This window comes from Capronia epimyces, assembly GCF_000585565.1.
Source record: "Capronia epimyces CBS 606.96 chromosome Unknown aczIQ-supercont1.2, whole genome shotgun sequence".
NCBI lineage: Eukaryota > Fungi > Ascomycota > Eurotiomycetes > Chaetothyriales > Herpotrichiellaceae > Capronia > Capronia epimyces.
In genome coordinates, this window is record NW_006912905.1 from 1,752,695 (window position 1) to 1,772,419 (window position 19,725).

The 19,725-nt window shown below is 55.1% G+C and overlaps 6 protein-coding genes across 6 annotated transcripts; 5 read left to right on the forward strand and 1 right to left on the reverse strand.

Moving 5' to 3' along the window:
• Nucleotides 1-176: 176 nt before the first annotated feature.
• On the forward strand, nucleotides 177-1,739 carry A1O3_02450 (uncharacterized protein; the record flags this gene model as incomplete). Its single annotated transcript, XM_007732590.1, has 1 exon — nucleotides 177-1,739. One exon carries the CDS (start codon nucleotides 177-179, stop codon nucleotides 1,737-1,739), a length of 1,563 nt encoding a protein of 520 aa, XP_007730780.1.
• A 35-nt stretch (nucleotides 1,740-1,774) lies between these two features.
• A1O3_02451 (uncharacterized protein) lies at nucleotides 1,775-3,670 on the reverse strand (the record flags this gene model as incomplete). Its single annotated transcript, XM_007732591.1, has 1 exon — nucleotides 1,775-3,670. One exon carries the CDS (start codon nucleotides 3,668-3,670, stop codon nucleotides 1,775-1,777), a length of 1,896 nt encoding a protein of 631 aa, XP_007730781.1.
• A 669-nt stretch (nucleotides 3,671-4,339) lies between these two features.
• Nucleotides 4,340-8,584, forward strand: A1O3_02452 (L-aminoadipate-semialdehyde dehydrogenase large subunit; the record flags this gene model as incomplete). Its single annotated transcript, XM_007732592.1, has 1 exon — nucleotides 4,340-8,584. The coding sequence occupies one exon, from the start codon at nucleotides 4,340-4,342 to the stop codon at nucleotides 8,582-8,584; it is 4,245 nt and encodes a 1,414-aa protein (XP_007730782.1).
• Nucleotides 8,585-9,970: 1,386 nt separating this feature from the next.
• On the forward strand, nucleotides 9,971-11,695 carry A1O3_02453 (uncharacterized protein; the record flags this gene model as incomplete). Its single annotated transcript, XM_007732593.1, has 6 exons — nucleotides 9,971-10,170; nucleotides 10,236-10,272; nucleotides 10,509-10,636; nucleotides 10,793-10,837; nucleotides 10,923-10,967; nucleotides 11,035-11,695. The coding sequence occupies 6 exons, from the start codon at nucleotides 9,971-9,973 to the stop codon at nucleotides 11,693-11,695; spliced, it is 1,116 nt and encodes a 371-aa protein (XP_007730783.1).
• Nucleotides 11,696-15,788: 4,093 nt separating this feature from the next.
• On the forward strand, nucleotides 15,789-16,700 carry A1O3_02454 (uncharacterized protein; the record flags this gene model as incomplete). The annotated part of the gene is made up of 1 exon (XM_007732594.1): nucleotides 15,789-16,700. The coding sequence occupies one exon, from the start codon at nucleotides 15,789-15,791 to the stop codon at nucleotides 16,698-16,700; it is 912 nt and encodes a 303-aa protein (XP_007730784.1).
• A 790-nt stretch (nucleotides 16,701-17,490) lies between these two features.
• A1O3_02455 (uncharacterized protein) lies at nucleotides 17,491-19,368 on the forward strand (the record flags this gene model as incomplete). The annotated part of the gene is made up of 3 exons (XM_007732595.1): nucleotides 17,491-17,494; nucleotides 17,560-18,176; nucleotides 18,226-19,368. The coding sequence occupies 3 exons, from the start codon at nucleotides 17,491-17,493 to the stop codon at nucleotides 19,366-19,368; spliced, it is 1,764 nt and encodes a 587-aa protein (XP_007730785.1).
• Between the last annotated feature and the right edge of the window lie 357 nt (nucleotides 19,369-19,725).

A 19,725-nucleotide genomic window follows, 5' to 3' on the forward strand; every position in this document is an offset into this window, starting at 1 on the left:
CCAAAAACACGGGTATTCTGGGCTGCTCCAACCACAACATCAACATCAACAACAACACCTCCCACTCCCACACCTTGTTACTATCCTGACCTTTGCATCAGTTCGCACCTCGCACCTCGCACCTCACACCACCCGTGACAAGTCGTCCTCCACTTGACAAGTCATCCTCCACTTTCATGGAGTCTTCTCCTCCCATCAGTGAGAGCACTAGCAACAACCACAGCCGTGGCAAGTTGAAACCGAAACTCTCTCCGGACCGGATCAGCCAGCACTTTTATGTGCCCTACAATACCGACAACCTAAACTATGCCGACCTGGAATGGGAGCCGTGCGATACACGCTTCGTTCTTTGGTATCACCTCACCACGAATCTCCAAGCCGATAGTATTGCCATTGCATACAATGTCACGTTCCCTGACCACCCGATGGACATGACGGCCGAAGATGCAGCAGGCATTGTCGACATGTTGGAGGCACGATTCCCTCTCTTCAAGGATGATTTGACTCCACACGGTCACTGGCAGCAGCCCAAGGATAACGGATGGGCACCCTGTGATCATGGCATGTATTGCTCGACATTGGCTGCTTTGGACCGGAAGGTCTCTGTCATGCGGAACCCCCAGATCAGAACAAGGAATGATCGAGGACTTGCCGAGATGGCGACAGCGTTATGGCAGGGCACATGGCAGGAGCTTCTGACATGTCCTAGAGTCCATAATAACAATGACGCGGGGTCAATGACTAGACTGTCGAGATCGAGCAAAGAAAACCATGGCACCGCCTTCTCTGAAGCTGGAGAAGGCCTGACGAGTTCAGGCTGGCAACAGCTGCCCGCTCCATCTGCCAAGCCGACCTCCTCGAGATCCAAAGCTCCTTCGCCAGCGGGCATCTGGGTTGACCCATCCTGTCGGGGCTCGCGGTCACCCGGTAAGAAATCAGTCCTTTCTTCGGAAAGAACACGGGCGCCAGGAAAGAATGCGCTGCCGTCTCTCGAAGAAGCGGGTTCGGCTGGCATCAGGGTTGACTCGTCTGCGCGGGATTTGCAGTCATCTGTCAAAGAACCGGCAGCGTCCTCTGCAAAATGGCGTGCGGCTGCCCAAAGGGTGCTGCCATCGATTGAGAAATCGACCTCTACTGGGAAATCGAGTTTTGCCTCCGCAAAGTCGCACCTGTCGGGCACACGCTCGGCAGCCTCGACGAGAAGGAGAAGATCACCGATCGCTTCGGAAAGACCAGATGGCCCGGGTACAGATCTTGATGAACCTGATCGGATGCCAGAAAGCCGGTTCGCCCAGTGGTTTGTATTCGTTGGAGAAATGGACGGCGTCCGGTTCCTCCTGCAGCAGACGCTCATCAATGTCGTTTGGATATCAGCGCTGGATCCTTTCTGCAGACTCGTCATGCACAACTTGAAAGGCTTCACCAGAGATTCTTCCATCATAACACCTGCCCAGATCCTCTCGCTGATCTGCACGCTCACCGGCGCGAATCATTTCATAGGCAGCTCACTCATGATGATGCGGCGTGCCGTCTTTTGTCGATGGGGGATCCAGATCCTACCCCCAGATTTACCAGATTTGTCTCGCGCTGCATATGTATTCCATTGGACACTGGCACTGTTCCTAGCGTTCAACATATGCGTCGCCGGCGGTCTGCTAAATCGTGCGCTGGAGCTGATGCACGAACTTGCAATGCATGTTGGACTGGTGGAAGTCTACCCAGCGTGTGAAAGCAACTAGTACATGAGTCACCATCTCGTGAGGGATAAAGGCCCTCATGAGCCCCACCAGCGAGGCTTGCCTCTCACGCCGCCTCCGGTGCCATAAGCAGATTCTTCCTCCTCGAACTGCAGTCTTTCCACGACTTGGCGGGCACGGAAGCTCTTGACGAATTTCCACGCCTCTGTGTCCGCCAAGTTCCAAGCCTCTGCCACGCCACGAAGTCGGACAACAGCTGCATCCTTGCTATTGATGGTCTCCCTGGCCTTTCGCAAAAGCTCGACTTCAACCGCCGCCTGCTCTGCCGTCGGCGGGTCAGGGTCTGAGCTCTTCTTGAGATCGGCTGGAAGACCCGCGGGAAGTTTGGCCCAGCGCTCAGGTCCAGGCACTGGAGGAAGAGACTCGCCGTGCGAGATTCCCGTCCGAGGCACCGGAAAACCAAAGTGCCAGTCAAGGTTCTCAAGCCAGTCTTCAGGGAATGGAGAGACCTTTTCCTCGACTGGATGAGCATCGTTGGTGGGAGACTTGGGTGGAGGCGGAGGTGGCCAGAAAGTCGCGGGAAAGTGCTCGGTGGTAAACCATAATGATCGAAAGCTACCATATTCCGAGGCCACGGCGTCCTTCAATGCTACCACTCGACTTGGACCTCCTCGTGCATCTCCGAGGAGGTTTCGGGTGACGGCGGTAACCCAAGGGTCTCGCGGGGTCCGACGTCTAATATGGTTGACCGTAATCGTATCCGACCGGTTGGCGAGGGTGATCATGGTGTAGGGATGGGGAACGACGGCAATGGTAAAGAGGGAAGAAGTGTTTCGGAAAGAGGAGGCAGTGTTGATACTCAAGCGGGAGCCCACACACGGACTGCACTTGGGCCGGTTCGGTGGACAAGATGACTGTAGAATCGAGCTGGGGCATTCGGCCAGAAGATGGGCCAGATCCTTTGCCGGCTTCACCAGGGAAAAGGTATGGGCAGGGAGGGGCTGCAAGACGGCGATGCCAGTGCTGAAGCTGTTCTGCCAGATGGTGTGCAAATGTGTAATCATCAGTTGATTGAGAGCAAGTCGACCTTTGTGAGGATCTTGGACAATCAGTTCTGCCAGGACGGGATATTTGGAGGTAATCGTCTGCGAATCGTAATGTGCAACTGAGGTTGGCTGTTCCACCTTGAAGCGTTCCGAGTCTATAGCGTCGGTGATGGACTTGAAGGTGCTTAACTTGATGTTGCCCAGGGCCGACTGGATGGCGTCGTTGATCTGGGTGCGTTCTCCTGCAAACAGACCAGATCCTAGGCCTTCGAATTTGGTAAGATGCGGATACTGCCCTCGCCGCAGATGTGCGAGGAGCAGATCGTCGTAAGCACCCATGGGCAGGCAGAACCAGCTGGACAGCAGGCCCGTTCCCATGTGGGCCCATGCCAACCATTGTCTGAACTCCTGTTCCAGAGCCGTGGGCATGCCCTTTTCTTGGAGAGTTTGGTACAATGGGTGGCTCATGGCTTCAGCCTCGGTCAGGATGACCGGGCGGAAGCCGTGAGCCCACCATGCCCGGCGCCAGGTCAACAGCAGTTCTTGGTCCACTTTCTGGGTATCTTCATCTCTCTTGAAAGTCGTGTCGTAAAATGTGTAGACCGCAGGCCGGTCGGCCACGGGTGGGAGGACAACGCGGTCTTCGTCGAGGGTGACGGAGGAGGAGAATGGGTTCAACCATTTCCAGTCGCTGTACCACGAGCTGTCGCTGTCGCCGTGGGTGCTGTTCTTCTGCTCGGGGGGTTTGTGCGCGGAGCTCTGGAAGGAGAAGCGGAAGCCGGGGACGGTGATCTTCGGGATCGACCCCCTAATGCCGTCGTGGGCGGCGGCGGCGGCGGAGGTGTGTGAGGTGGTGGAAAAGACGATAACGCCGAGAAGAAAGACTGCGCCAACGAAGAGATACCGGGAAAAGTGCCGGGGTGGCATTGTGATTCAAGATTCAACCAGGGACAGGGCGACGAAAGCGAAAGCGAGAGCGAAAGAGGAAAGACACGCAGCAGACCGGTCATGCGCCCAAGAAAGTACAAGTCTATAGCAAAAGAGTGAACATGGTGGACAAGACTCGTGTTTCGTGTTTCGAGATGGTAGCATTGCGTAACACTGGCACTGGACGGAGTGGACGGAGTCGTATGGGGCATTGCTGCCAGTATGGAGTAGAGTACGTACTCTGTCTGTACTAACAGAGGATGATGGGCCGCAGCTTCCCTTCCCCTGAGAGCCCGAGCCGGAGGACTTTGACTCTGACTATTCGGTGTCATCTTTCCTCTACGATCCGAACTTCGCTCTATTATTATTGCATGGCTTCATTAAGGTCTCCCGCATCAACCGCACCTGGAGTGCACGCAGCCGCAGCCGCAGCCGCAGCCTGACCCTAACCCTAACCCTGATGGTATGACTCGCAATGCCCAGTCAATGCCAAGACATTGAATCGCGTGCCGGTGGACGGGCCGATGTTTTTCCGGCATCGACATCGGCCTCGAAAATTAAATTCGTCGCTTGACTCACAAATCGCACCTCGCACCGTTGCTCAGACTTCAGACTTCAGACGTTACATGTACAGAGTAGGCGAGTAGACTCGGAAGCAGCGTGCCCGCCATGGCCCCAGAAGCTGCTGACAACGACACCGATCGCCTGAGCTGGTGGGCTGAGTATCTGAAAGACCAGACAATCTCGCCCTTGACCCGAGACTATCCTGAAGCAAGCTCGGAGAATGTGGCCAAGAGACCTATCGAGGCTGTTGAGTCTCTGGCTGCTCCTAGCACCACCTCGGATGCCCTGAAGAGGTTGTCAGACCTGGGCTCAATCACCGCTGTTCTGCACACCGTTCTCCTTGTCCTGGTGGCCAGATTGACGGGAGATGAAGACATCAGCATCGGCGTCAATGCCCAGCAAGATGGTCCGGCATTCGTCCTAAGGGCGTCAGTTTCCACCTCAGAGCCCTTCTCCCAGTTGTTCAAGAGGGTCCAAGAGCTGTCCTCCCAGGCGTCAGCCAACGCTCTGTCGCTTGAGACCATCCAGGGCCATCTGAACCAGCCCGCCCTCTTCCGGTTTGCTGCTTTCAACGACGGTGGCCTGGAGAAGGCCAGCCTTCCAGGGAGTGTGGAGACCACTGACCTACAACTGACCTACTCTTACTCGGCAGCATCCGATCTTCGACTGACCGCGCGCTATAACCAACGTCTGTTTTCGAGCGCAAGGATAGCAGGGATCTTGGCTCAAATCACCCGATTTCTGGAGAGCCTAGCAGTTGACGTCAATGCTGAGGTTGGACGCATTGTTTTCATGACTTCCGAGGAGGAAAAGCTACTTCCGGATCCGACCAACGACCTGGAATGGTCGTCGTTTCGAGGCGCTATTCATGACATTTTTTCAGCCAATGCCGAATCTCATCCTGAACGGACTTGCGTGGTAGAAACCAAGTCGGAGGACGGCCCTGAGCGCAAGTTTACATATCAACAAATCCATGAGTCCTCCAACATCCTCGCCCATCACCTGGTCCAATCTGGACTCGAGAGAGGAGACGTCGTGATGATTTACTCTTACCGAGGCGTCGATCTCGTGGTTGCGGTCATGGGCACGCTCAAGGCGGGTGGGACGTTTTCGGTCCTGGACCCAGCATACCCTCCAGACCGACAAAACATCTACCTCGACGTGTCCAGGCCGCGAGCGTTGGTGGTCATCGAAAAGGCCACGCAAGATGCCGGAGAGCTGTCCGACAAAGTTCGAGGCTTCATCAAGGAGAATCTGGATCTGAAGACCGAAGTCCCTGCCCTGCGGCTCCGAGACGACGGCAGTCTGCAAGGAGGCGAAATCGGCGGCAAGGATGTCTTTGAACCTGTTCGGAGTCTTAAAGCCAAGAGTCCTGGTGTCGTGGTTGGGCCCGATTCAACGCCGACACTGTCTTTTACTTCCGGGTCGGAGGGAAAGCCTAAAGGGGTCCGAGGGCGACACTTCTCCCTGGCCTTTTACTTTGACTGGATGGCGAAGACCTTCAATCTCTCGGCGAAGGACAAATTCACCATGCTCAGTGGCATTGCTCATGATCCAATTCAGAGAGATATGTTCACCCCGCTGTTTTTAGGCGCACAGCTGCTGGTACCGTCCAAGAACGACATCCAGAACGAACGCCTGGCCGAATGGATGAAACAGCATGGCGCAACAGTCACGCACCTGACTCCTGCCATGGGTCAGATCCTTGTGGGAGGCGCAGTGGCGCGATTCGAGCAACTGCATCATGCTTTCTTTGTCGGAGATATCTTGATCAAGAGAGACTGCAAATCTCTACAGAACTTGGCCCCCAATGTGCGCATCATCAATATGTACGGGACGACCGAAACGCAAAGAGCTGTGAGTTACTATGAGATACCCAGTCGAAATGAACGAGACGGTTTCTTGGACGGCATGAAGGATGTCGTGCCCGCGGGCCGCGGCATGTACAACGTGCAGATGCTGGTGGTGAATCGGCACGACCGGACCAAGCTGTGCGCAGTAGGGGAAATCGGTGAAATTTACGTGCGAGCATCAGGTCTTGCTGAGGGTTATCTGGGAACGCCGGAACTGACGAAGCAGAAATTCGTTGAGAACTGGTTTCCCGGACACGAAAATGGGGTAGCTATCGACCGGGCCAGGTTCGAAGCGAAGTACAAGAACGAGCCTTGGGCGCAGTATTACCTTGGACCCAGGGACCGCCTGTACCGCAGCGGTGATCTCGGGCGGTATACTCCGACCGGGGATGTCGAGTGCTCTGGCCGAGCGGACGACCAAGTCAAGATCAGGGGATTCCGGATCGAGCTGGGGGAGATCGACACCCATTTGTCGCAGCATCCTCTGGTGCGCGAGAACGTCACGCTCGTGCGGCGAGACAAGTTCGAGGAGCAGACGCTGGTCAGTTACATCGTGCCCCAGATTAAGGCCTGGACGCAGTTCCTGGCTGAGAAGGGCCTGCAAGATGAGCAGGACGACGGATCGCTCGGGGGCAGGTTCGAGCGGTTCCGGCTGCTCCAGCAAGAGGTCCAAGAGTATCTTCGCACCAAGCTGCCCGCGTATGCGGTCCCGGCCATCATCGTGCCGATGCGGGCGATGCCGTTGAATCCAAACGGCAAAATCGACAAACCTAAACTGCCTTTCCCGGATACAACACTGCTGTCTGCCAGCCGACGACGCAAATCATCAACGGCACACCAACTCACCGAGACCGAACTGGCTCTGGCTCATATTTGGGCCAAGCTCGTCCCAGGGCTGCCCCCACGAACCATCAAACCAACGGAATCATTCTTCAACATCGGCGGTGAAAGTATGAAGGCACAACAACTCGCGTACCACGTCCGGAGAACCTTGGGGGCAGATCTCCCCATCAGCAAGATATACAACCGACCTACGTTGAAAGAGATGGCCGCCGTCATCGACCAAATGCTGGCGGCCAACTCATTGGAAGGCGGCGAGGAGAACGAGAAGGCCGATGGTGTTTCCGACGAGGCCAAGGCTGAAGGCGAGTATGGCGCCGATGCGGTGCGAATGGTCGAACAGCTGCCTGCATCTTTTGCTGCGCCATCAGCCCGCGTCTCCTCTCCCGTGGTCTTCTTGACAGGTGCTACAGGATTTTTGGGATCCTACATCTTAAAGGACCTGCTGGACCGCCAAGGACCGCAAGTGCAGAAAGTGATCGTGCTGGTGCGAGCCAAGGACGAGGAGACGGCCATGTCGCGAGTCAAGGTGACCTGCCAGGCGTACGGGGTGTGGACGGATTCCTGGGAGGGGCGCATCCAATGCGTGGCGGGCAGTTTGGGACCGGCCAAGTTCGGACTGTCGGAGCAGAGGTGGCAGCAACTGGTGGAGGAGGTGGACGTGGTGATCCACAACGGGGCGCAGGTGCACTGGATCAACACGTACGAGATGCTCAAGGCGGCCAACGTGCTGGGGACGGTGGAGGCGATGAAGATCTGTGCCGAGGGCAAGGCCAAGCTGTTTGCGTTTGTCTCGTCGACCAGCGTGCTCGACCACGACCATTACGTGTTCGAGTCGGAGCGCAGCATTGCCGCCGGCGGCGAAGGCATCAGCGAAGCCGACGACCTGATGGCCAGCAGCAAGGGGCTCGGCACGGGCTACGGCCAGAGCAAATGGGTGGCCGAGTACCTGAGCCGCGAAGCCGGGCGGCGCGGCCTGCGAGGCTGTATCGTGCGGCCGGGCTACGTGCTGGGCTCGTCGCAGACGGGGGTCACCAACACGGACGACTTCCTCATCCGCATGCTCAAGGGCTGCATCCAGCTCGGGACGCGGCCCAACATCAACAACACGGTCAACATGGTGCCCGTCGACCACGTCGCCCGCACCGTCGTCGCCGCCGCATTCCACCCGCCCTCGGCGCAGGGGGTCAGCGTCGCCCACGTCACGGGACACCCGCGCCTCCGCTTCAACCAGTACCTCGCCGCCCTCCAGACGTATGGCTACACGGCCACGCTGGTCGACTATGTGCCCTGGGCGTCGTCGCTGGAGCACTACGTCAGCTCGCGCCAGGACTTTGCCCTCATGCCGCTGTTCACTTTTGTCGCCAACGACCTGCCTTCCAACACCCGCGCGCCCGAGCTCGACGACCGCAATGCCGAGAAGGCGCTGTACGAGGACAGCGAGTGGACCAAGGTCGATGCCAGCGAGGGGAGCGGCGTCACCAAGAACACCATCGGCCTCTACCTGGCCTATCTGGTGGAGATCGGCTTTCTGCCTGCGCCCCCGTCTGATGCCGCCTCTCGAGATGGCGCGGTGAAGCGTTTGCCTCGCGTCACTGTTGGCCCGGATCAGCGCAAGGCTTTGGCCAGTGTCGGTGGGCGAGGTGGGCTGAGTTGAGGGAGACCACCAGCGTGGTGACAGATTTACAGCGGCGTGTACATAGTACATAGTCAAAATTCAAAATTCCCGACCTCTGCTTTGTCTTGGTTTCTGCTGTCCTCAGGACATCAGCCCTGCATGTGCTGGCAGTTTGGTATATATCGCTCGCCCACCAATAGGAGCCATCATCTGGGCAAGGCTGACAGCGGGTCCATCCTGTGACAGTAAAGCAGCGAGAGCGAATCTCAAGCCGCCATTTGCCGTCCCTCCGCCACTATTGCTTACCACTAGTTCTGAAGAGGACAAGAGCTGTATCGGCGTTACGCAGGTATCCGACGGTCACAGACAGAACGACATCCCAGTTCCCATCCATGCAGGCGATTGGAGCCTCTGCATCTGCCTCTGCTTCCCACCTGTCAACATGGCGACATCATCACTACTACTCACCGAATCATGCTTGACTGTCGAGATCCTCTTCTGAGCGGGCGGCCGAGCAATGGAGAGAGATGGCGAGACGGCGAGACAGACCTTCTGTTCCGCCGAGTCTTGAGATGCTTTAAAGGTGGCCAGCGGACGAGCCGGCCGTCTTCCTCTTCCTCTTCCTCTTCTTCTTCTTCATCTTTTCCTCCGTTACCCTTCCGGCCGGCAGCAACAATCGATCGCTCGCTTCAAACGTCGACCTGGTCTGCCCTCACTATCGTTATTTGACGTGGACATACGGATACCTCGTTCACCTCACCTGCTTGGATATCATATCATATCATATCGTATCGGGCATATCAACCCAACCCACCCCAGCATCTCAAGCAGTCAGTTGTGCCCAGCATCTCGAGCAGTCAGTTGTGCATACCTACCACCTACCTACCTCAGCAACATATACTATAGTTGTCCATTCCTCGGATCTCTTTCTCTTTGTCGACCATGCGTCAATCGCTCGTCCTCCTCTTGGCTTCGGCTGTCTCATTCAAGTTCGCCTCGGCCCTGCCTCAGGCAGTCACCTCCGCCATTGCCCCTTCGAGCGGTCCACCGGAAGGATGCCAGTCATCGTATGATGGGACCTTTGAGATCACCGTCGTGAATGTGTCGTCGTCGACCACGTCCAAGAGAGCGGTGGAAAGGGTTCGTCGCCGTCCAGCATCAGCATCAGCATCAGCATCCATTGTCCCTCCTATGCTCCCGTCCCTAATCTTCCACCAAGTCGAATCCATCTTGCCCTACTTCATCCCATACTATACTATAACCCTAACACTGTGCTTTGCACCATCCCACTACCGTGTTGTTGTGTCATGTCATGTTATGTTATATAGACCTTTGCCTGTCCCTTGCCCATTGTGTCTTTGCCTGTCCTTTGCCCCTGTTCCATGACCCACGTCCCACGTCCCATGCTCAGGGTCTGACACTCCTATGCTACAGCGTCAAAAGGACGGCGTCCTTACACTCAAGCTCTCGGGCTCAGTGCTCACTGACCAAGCCGACCGAACCGGCTACGTTGCCGCCAACTATCAGTTCCAGTTCGACGCGCCGCCCCAAGCCGGTGCCATCTACACCTCTGGCTTCTCGCTCTGCTCGAACAACAGTCTCGCCCTGGGAGGCTCTGCTATTTGGTATGTCCTTATGGCCCTGATCTGCTCTGACTTGACACGATAAGTATCCTAACATGGCTCGGAAGGTACGAGTGCTTGAGCGGAAGCTTCTATAACCTCTACGTAAGCCGATATGCTTATCCTCCTCTCATCCCACCCGTCATAGTCATAGCCACAATCTCCACCTCAATGCTGTACTTCGAGACACAATCTCAACCTCAACCTCAATGCTGCGCTTCGACTTGGTCGTCTGTCTGGCTGCTACGAGCCAACCGGTGGACAGACCGCATCTGGATCTGCATCTTGGAATGAGTGTGAGTGACATGACATGGCTGACCTTCCTGTCTGCGACGATATAGGACCGCAAATGGGCCGACCACTGCTTCCCGATTTATCTCGTGGCCTTGATCGGGTCTTCAGCTCCGCCAGCAACTCAAGCCAGCGATGGTCAGCCGGCCGCTACGACCGTGGTTCCCTCTATCACCCAGTAAGTCGGCCCTTTCTTTTCTGAGTGACCCGGGGGTGATAAGTCGACCCTCCCTTTCCCGAGTGACCCGGGGGTGATAAGCGTCCCTTTCTGAGTGACCAAGGGTGATAAGAATTGTCTGGGACATGTACTTACTCGTGCTGTGCTGCCTTACAGGATCTCCGACGGTCAACCACAGGTCACCTCGGCCGTTGTCACCCAGTGAGTTCTTCTTTCTCCTTTCTCCCCCCCAACTCCGAGGGTTGCATGCCTCGGCCAGAGCGAAGAGATACTGATGCTCGACCAGAATCAGTGACGGCCAACCCCAAGGAAACACTGCCGTAGTGACCCAGTAAGTCAAGACGTGGCTTCAGATCGACATCGGGTCTCTCAGCCGAATGGATTCTAACTGGCAATAGGATCAGTGACGGTCAGCCCCAAGCTGCCACTGCCACCGGCGCCCCGGTCTCTCAAATCTCCGACGGCCAGCCTCAAGCCCCAACCGGATCCCCAGTCAGTCAGATTTCCGACGGCCAACCTCAGGCCCCAACCGGATCCCCAGTCAGTCAGATTTCCGACGGTCAACCTCAGGCTCCTACTGGCGCTCCGGTCTCGCAGATCAGTGACGGCCAGCCTCAGGCCCCAACCGCCACTGCGACTCCGGTGTCCCAGATCTCGGATGGTCAACCACAGGCACCGAAGGGCACTCCCGTCTCGCAGATCTCAGACGGGCAACCACAAGCTCCCACCGGCGCGCCAGTGTCCCAGATCTCGGATGGTCAGCCTCAGGCCCCGACAGCTATCCCTGTCTCCCAGATCTCCGACGGTCAACCTCAAGCCCCGACAGGCGCGCCGGTATCCCAGATCTCGGATGGTCAGCCACAGGCCCCGACTGCTACTCCTGTCTCCCAGATCTCAGACGGCCAACCGCAGGCCCCGACGGCGACGGTCGAGGCCGCATCAGCCACGGGCACCAGCTCCGCCGCGCCCGCCACCTACACGGGAGCCGCGCCCCGCGATACACTGTCTGGCAGCCTCGCAGTTGCGGCGGGGATTGTGGGCGCCATTGCGCTCCTCTGAATCTGATCGACGGGATTGGAATCGCAGTTCGGATGGTGATGGACTGCCCTCTGAACTCTGAACCTTCAGCTTTCTCGCATGAGTGGAGTGCATCTCTGTCCATCTGCCTTTCATCGATCCATCTCTCTGACTTTGGACTTGACTCGTTATTCTGTGCATTTGTCGCCATCTTGATCTTATTGATCACACCACACCACCTCACCTCACCCCACACTCTTTGGAAACCGTTTGTCCATGTCGATGTTGTCCATGACATACATCCCGACTCCGTACACATATGCATGCTGCAGGGGGGAACAAAACGCATGGCCCGTGCTTTGGTTTAGCATGAAGGGAGAAGTGGTATTTTACAACGCATACTTTGGTTTGGCACGAAGGGAGAAGCGGCATTTGGAACGCATAATGTAATGAATGGCAAGGATGGAAAAAGCATGAAATGCCCCCGGCCGGTGTCAGTGTCAGCGTCCAATTCTGCATAGCCTTTTCCTCTTCTTTTTCGTCGTGCCATCCCCGGTAGTGTTGGCAGTTCTTGCGGTCATGCAGGATCGAGTACTGGATTGATAGTATGTAGGGTCGCCGGCGTGATTATCGTCACAGCTGGCCGGAAGAGCTTTAATTGTAATATTGCATCAGGGTATCAAAGCAACAAGTCAACGAGTCTCCAGTGGTGTAGTGTCAATAATGCCATTTGATACATATATATTCTCGAGTGCTCAGTGTCAACAGTGTTCGTTCAATTGGGACATGATTATGGATAATCCCGAATCCTCGATCGGAACTTCCCGGCGTGAATATATTCAGTGTAGCAAAATGTGCAAATGTGCTGCGGTGCGGCGCAGTATCTTTGACTGAACAACGTATACCTGCCTGTTTGTAGGGCTATTGAGGGCACTGCACTGCACTGTGTGTATTGGATTCGAGGGATAGGATTTATACCATAGCAGGTGGTGGTGTTGGTGTCGCTCATGGCTGCTTTTACTGTGCAGTCCGGCAAAACAAGGCGTGATCCGACAAGGCTGCGAGAAGGATGCTTAACCGATGTATGAGAATGAGACTACATCAGTAGCGTGGATGAAGGCTGTCAGTACTCTGTAAGGAGATCGGCCGAGCTTGGTAATGAAACGGTCTTTTGATTCTTTGAGAGTCCTCGGATGAGCATCAGTGCACTCACTTGCATCCTCACCTAGGCTGTACCATCACTCCACTCGATTAGAGTATCGCCGCAGGATCTAGCCACTTCCTGCATAGATTGCCGGATATGCATGCATGCATGTCTCAGAGAGAGGTGGAAAGACGTTGTTGAAGTCGACTTATCCACCTTCCTATCCAATGGACGGCGCCCCGGGGAGCCCGTGGCGAGGAACAATTGGTGCGTGACCGGACCTGCCCGGCGAAGCACAGAGCTTTTCATCGATTGTAGCTTTCTCGCCAAACCATATGAGCGGGAATTCCACAGGAAGTACCGTTAAAATACCGCCAACATCAACTGCAACGGCACTGAAGGAAACTCCCACAGGACGGATTCTGTATGTAGCAGGTGCGTGCACTCAGACCCTGGGTTCGTTGGTGCCCCACTAAGCCGGGTCTATGACAGCAGCAAACCCCCAATCGACAAGTGTTGAGGACATGGAACGCGGGCTCCTGCGAATGACAGTGGTCTGAAGCCTGAGGTGGTGGTCCGGAAGGGCAGGCAAGTGGATGGCATTTCGGGATGGATGGATGAATGGATGGCTTTGATGTTGTCTCCCCCACCTTCATAGCGGTACGTAGCATCCTCAGTTTTTCTGGAGAAGCCGAAACGACCGCAGCCTAGTGGATTCAACTGTAAGCTTCACGCTATCCTCTCCACCGGATCGGATATCGATCGCACCCTGCTCGGAAGGAACCAATGGAGGGATAACAGTGGCCTCGAGGGTTCTGTGAATCAACCGCTAGGCCGAGGCAGTCGAAGTGTGAGTGCCTTCTTCGAGCTATGTAGAGAGAGAGAGTGCGTTCGAAGAGGCGAACGACTGAGACAGAGCGGCCGTGCTCCCGCAGAAACGATGCCAGCCTGCCAGCATTCCAACCACCTGACGTTGCATTAGCGTATTGGCGGACTCGCGTTTGCGCAATCCTTGTTGGCGAGTCGGAGCCATCACCACTCACCTCCAAGCGATTGCTCCATGTGCCCACCAGCCATCATGAGAGAGTGCCACCCACGTCATCATCACTCGACCTCGACCTGGGCATAAGATGCATCAGGCGCATGCATGTGTACTCGGTACAGTCGTTGCTTTCTATAACCCCCGGCTTGCTTGTCGGTTTCCGGGGATGGGTCTACACAATATGGAATACCACCCAACTTGAAGGCGACAGGGCATGCGAACCGATAGAAACGCTAACTCTTAAGCAGCGGCGGCTTGACCGTTGCGGATTATCACCTCGCTTCGCTCTCCGCATTCTGGGCGTAGATCCAGAACAGAACAGGACAAGGTCGGCTGTTGTTGCCGCCTGCCAGCCACCGGAGGTTGAGGTTCAAGCGTGCCGGGCAGCACATTCAATAACGTTATCGATACATATGATCCTGGATCCTGGTCGCATGATCCTCCAGGTTCTTTTTGAGTTGGAGTCAATCTGGTACCAAGAGAAAAAGTCCCGAATCCAGGCAGCTCGATCGGGCTTCCAGCTCCTCCAGGTTGCCGCCTCTCGGAAATAAAGACATGTGACCCGACTCCGAAGTCGATGGTACTTTGCACAAAAGTATTCCTATGGCAATCCTGTCTGCAGTAAGCCAAACTCTAAGCCCTGCTCCATGAAACATTCCGGGTTTCCTGCACAGTGCTTGCTACGCCATGTTGGTTGCAAACCATCATCTCCACCGCATCTTGACATATTGTGGCGAAGACCTCGAAGAACAGCGCCAACTACTAATCGACCTTGCAGACAAGAAACCTTATAAGCCCAAGCCGGGGGCCGGGCCTCGACAGAAGGAGGGTGATTCGTGTGGTCACTGCCGAGACTCTTCCCCGGATTGAGCGATCATGTTACCACCTCAATCAGGTTAGGTGTAGGTCAGAGCTCCCTGCTGAGTACCATTGTCCGTGCAGCTTGTATTGTATTGTCTTCGTTCTCCACGCTTTTTATTGCTTCCATCTATCTTTCTCTTGAGCTCTCTGATGTTCGTGTTACTCGGCTCGGCATTCAGTAGACACAAATCTGTCCATGGAAAGGTATCAAAGGTCGGTGGTTGGCCACACATTCATCGCTCTGGAGGCTCTGCTAGTCTCGAGCCGATTCTGACGTACTTGACAGTCTGTGTAGAGAGTATGTTGTCCTGTGTACGGAGTACAGTGGGAGGCTTTTGTAACCGTGTGATATTATAGAGTGGGAGTGATCGGACTGAGCTGCCGTTTTAGGGAATTAGGTCTGCGTGACTCGCCTGAAGCTTTCCTGCTCGATTAGCAGTGGTGTAGCATTGGTTAGCACTTATCACAGAAGGGTTTCAAGGCACAAGCTTGAAAGAGGAAGACGGGTCACAATGTTAGACAGTTCTGCAGCTCCCCTTACCTTCTCTTAACACATCTCGCCGTGGACTTCTGCGCTGACCATGTGTCTTAGGCTTGCTTGGACTGAGCTGGTCACCTTGACGCAGAAAGGAACATGACGACTACCAAACCTACCCACACAGGGAGGAAATGAAAGGATGCACCAAGGGTACGAGATGCCTATTATTAGTCCTAACGCAGCGGTGCTCACTGATAAGATAAGATTGCATCTTGCTCTCGGCGCTTAATCAGCTGTTCGGGGAAACCATTTCTTCCGTTCCGGGAATCCAACATCAGGCTTGAGACATTCTTGATTCCGTCACGCCGTTCAACAGAGAGGCGTATTCGAAGTGAAATCTCCTCTGTAGATCCACGATTTGTGCTTGCCTTTTCACGCTGACATTGGAGCTGCGATCCCTTGATACCACAAATGAAATCATACAACCTTGCAACGCACACAATATCTTCCAATCAATTGACCTGACTGGTAATCAACTCTGAACCACAATCAGCCCGAGCCTAGCAAGGCCAGCAGTGAGTAGCGTCCCTTCTTGGGATCCGCGGTCACTATGCGCCTCTATGCCATCTCCGACCTCCACCTCAGCTACAAGCACAACCGTGAGGCATTGGACGAGCTCAAACCCCACCCTGAAGATGGCTTGATCATATGCGGGGATGTTGGCGAACGTCTGGAACACTTGCAAGAAGCTTTCAAAACCACTACGGAACTCTTCAAGCAAGTCTTCTGGGTGCCCGGAAATCATGAGCTGTACACATTACCCGGGATCACAACGGAAGATGACTTGGACAAAGAGCTCCGAGGGGAATTCAAATACCAGGAATGTTTGCGAGTCGCTAACGAGCTTGGCGTCATCACTCCAGAGGATGAATTTGTGAAATGGGATGGCGAGGGCGGACCTTGCATCATCTGCCCGATCTTCACGCTGTACGACTACAGCTTCAGACCAGCCGACGTGACGAGAGAAAAGGCCCTCGACTGGGCCATGGAGGAAAATGTCTATGCAACCGATGAAGCTCTTCTACACCCGGACCCGTACGCCAGTCGAGATGCGTGGTGTGAGCAGTTGGTCGGGAAGACGGAAGAGCGGCTAGCAGCCGCTGCTGCACGAGGCTTTCCGCTAGTGATTATCAACCACTGGCCTCTGCGAGAAGATTTGATTACCATACCGAGCATACCAAGGTTCAGTTTATGGTGCGGCACCACGAGAACCCAAGACTGGCATACCCGCTTCAATGCAAAGGTCGTGGTTACGGGTCACCTACACGTCCGACGCACAGACTGGATTGACGGGGTGAGATTTGAAGAAGTGAGCTTGGGGTACCCTCGGCAATGGCAGGCTGCAAAAGACCGCGGGCTGAATATCAACGATCTGCTGCGGGAAATCCTACCTGGGGAGGAAGACCCCGGAGACGGCCGCACCATCTGGAGAAAGTCGGGAGTGCCGTCCCATTTTATTTGAAGGCGCACATTTGATCGGAGCCAGCAGAGCAAGTGTCTCCGTTGCGATTCTTGGAAAGCCCCAGGTATCAGCCTTGATCCTGGCCCAGACTGGAGTGAAGACTAGATATCTACACATATACACTCCATAGAGCTAGAACTGCGACTGCTTTGGCTCTTGGACTCTTTGACGATTCTATAACTAAGAGGATTGGCACCACGCTTCCGAAACCCTTAAACAATGCCTATCAGCAGCAGTCTATGGAACCATCCTAGGCGCATCGAAGAGATGTCTCTCTTTCTTCCATATTCAGCAGTATGTGTACGCCGTAGTAGGAGACACTTGGGGTCTCAGCTTGTCCAATAGAAAGCGAGTCTCATGGGGCCTGATACGCTAGCCTAGATTTGGCCTAGTGGGATGGTGAAACACAAAGTGATTGGATCAGGCATCAGGCACAAGGCACGGGTCGAAATGTGACATCATAAGCAATCACCCGCAGGACGCCAAGCCTCAATTTGGTAAGCGCGGCGTGGTGGTGGCTGTGGCCTTGCCAAGTTTGTCGATTTCTTGTTTTCCATCACCATCAATTGCATGGCATGGCATGGCTTTCTGTGTGCAATGAGCCGCCAACTTCAACGTCACACCTTCAGCCCTCAACTACCTCCATCCTCCGTATAGCCTCCTTCAATTGCTCCTTGCGGCGGTCCTTTGGATTTCGACAGGATACCTTTGCTCTTCTTTCCGTTCGTTAGCGTACGTCCATATCTTTCGTTGGAGTGATGCCATTGTTCGACACCCCTATTCAATAGCAATGTGTACGTAGGCTTCCTTAACCACACAGATGGCCCTGGCAGGAGCTATCTTACTGACAATGCTACAGATCGAGTCCGGGCCTGGGCACATTCGGCCGCTCACAAGAACAAATTCAATCCCTGGTCTCAGGTCGATGGCACCCCTGGTCCCAGGAGCAACGTGTCCGGGCCGCCCCAAAATGCTCAGTCTGAGTCGGGCGACCAAGAACAGCCGAAAAGCTCGGTAGTAACACGCGTCCTAGCAAACGTCAAGACGGCACTGCTTCACAGTTGGGTCAATGTCTTGCTCGTGTTTGTGCCTGTTGGTATTGCCGTGCATTTTGCTGGGGTCGATCCCAACGTTGTCTTCGCCTTGAACGCTGTTGCCATCATCCCCTTGGCCGGCCTCTTAACACTTGCGACTGAGAGTGTTGCCCATCGACTGGGTCCGACCTTGGGTGCTTTGCTGAATGTCAGTTTTGGCAATGCGGTGGAGCTGATCATCTTCATCATTGCTTTGGTCAAGAACGAGATTCGCATTGTCCAAGCCTCTCTCATCGGATCTCTCCTGGCGAATTTGCTTTTGATCTTGGGCATGGCATTCGTCATTGGCGGTCTCGAATATCGCGAGCAAATATACGACAGCACCGTCACCCAAATGTCCGCCTGCTTGTTGGCGCTCGCGGTTCTGAGCTTATTGATCCCGGTAAGGTTGTTGTCCCAGGGGTTTTCATGGAAACTAACCCTGGATGCAGACGGCTTTTCACGCCTCGTTTAATGATCTGGCGGCCGCAGATCGGGCCGTCATCAAACTCAGCCGAGGGACTTCGGTGATTCTTCTCATCATCTACTTTCTTTACCTACTGTTCCAACTCAAATCACATGCATACCTTTATCAAGGGACTCCTCAGCATGTCATTGATGAGGAAGCAGTCCCCGGGTTTCTGGCTCGCTTTGACTCGACCAGCTCTTCGTCGGCCATGTCCTCGCGGGCTTCAACCTGTAGCGCAGGATCGCAGCGCCGCGTCCGCAAGAGACTGAGGATGCAGCTGGGCAGGAAGAGGCACGAGAGAATCGAGATTGAGCCTGAGGCAGACATTGAGGCTGCTGGTCAGAGCGATCTAGCTTCAACAGATATCCTGGCGGAAAAGACAGAAGAACCGGAGGAAATGGAGTCGGAGCCGATGCCACCGGTGGTCGCGTCGACGAATGCCACACATGCTAGAGGCAAAGGGAAGCCGCCAACTCTAGGACCTCGCGGGATCTCTATTCGCACCCCGCCAGTCTTTCGCTCTTCGACACTTCCCACTGCAAGGAACATGCCGTCGGAACACGAGTCTCATACCCTTCGACAATATCGATCAAATCCTGACCGTGCCCACCACTCTCGCCGTGGTTCGGCTCCTCACGCTCGGCCTGTTCCCCCCAGCATCGCCGCGGAAGTCGATGATGGACCTCCGATGGGGCAAACCGCTTCTATCATCCTTCTCCTCGTCTCGACTGCTCTTGTTGCTCTCTGTGCAGAATTCCTCGTGGGCAGCATCGAGCACCTGGTAGAAAACTCGCCCCTATCTGAGGCCTTTGTCGGGCTGATTATATTGCCCATTGTTGGCAACGCCGCCGAACACGTCACTGCCGTGACCGTTGCGGCGAAGAACAAACTTGACCTGGCACTGGGCGTCGCCCTCGGCAGCTCGATCCAAATCGCCCTGTTTGTCACCCCGGTTGTGGTCATCCTTGGTTGGATTTTGGACAAGGACATGTCTCTTTACTTCAGCCTGTTCGAGACAGGGTCGCTGTTTGTGTCAACTTTCATCGTCAACTTTCTCGTCCTTGACGGGCGGAGCAATTACCTCGAAGGCGCACTGTTGTGTGCGTGCTACATTATCATTGCGTAAGTGATCATGACGTTTCCGGCTGGTCCTTCCGCCAGATATGCTAACAATCTGTCAACAGCGTTGGGGCGTATTTCTTCCCGGACAGCCAAGATCAAAGTTCTCTAACCAGCGGCCCTGGCAACAGATGAGGACCATGACCCGGGAAGGTGTCATGCCTTTCCAGGCTCTGTACTACTACTAGCTTACATGACCAATATCAAAAGCAGCAATTTTTAGAACTCAGTTATGTGCTCCGTGCTACGTCCGACCCTCGTTGTTTTTGCCTTGTACAATCTGATTTAAGTACCCAAACTTGAAATCCATGTCACGTGATGTAGGATCACGTGCTCTAAGATCACGTGCCGTCCCCCGCGTTTT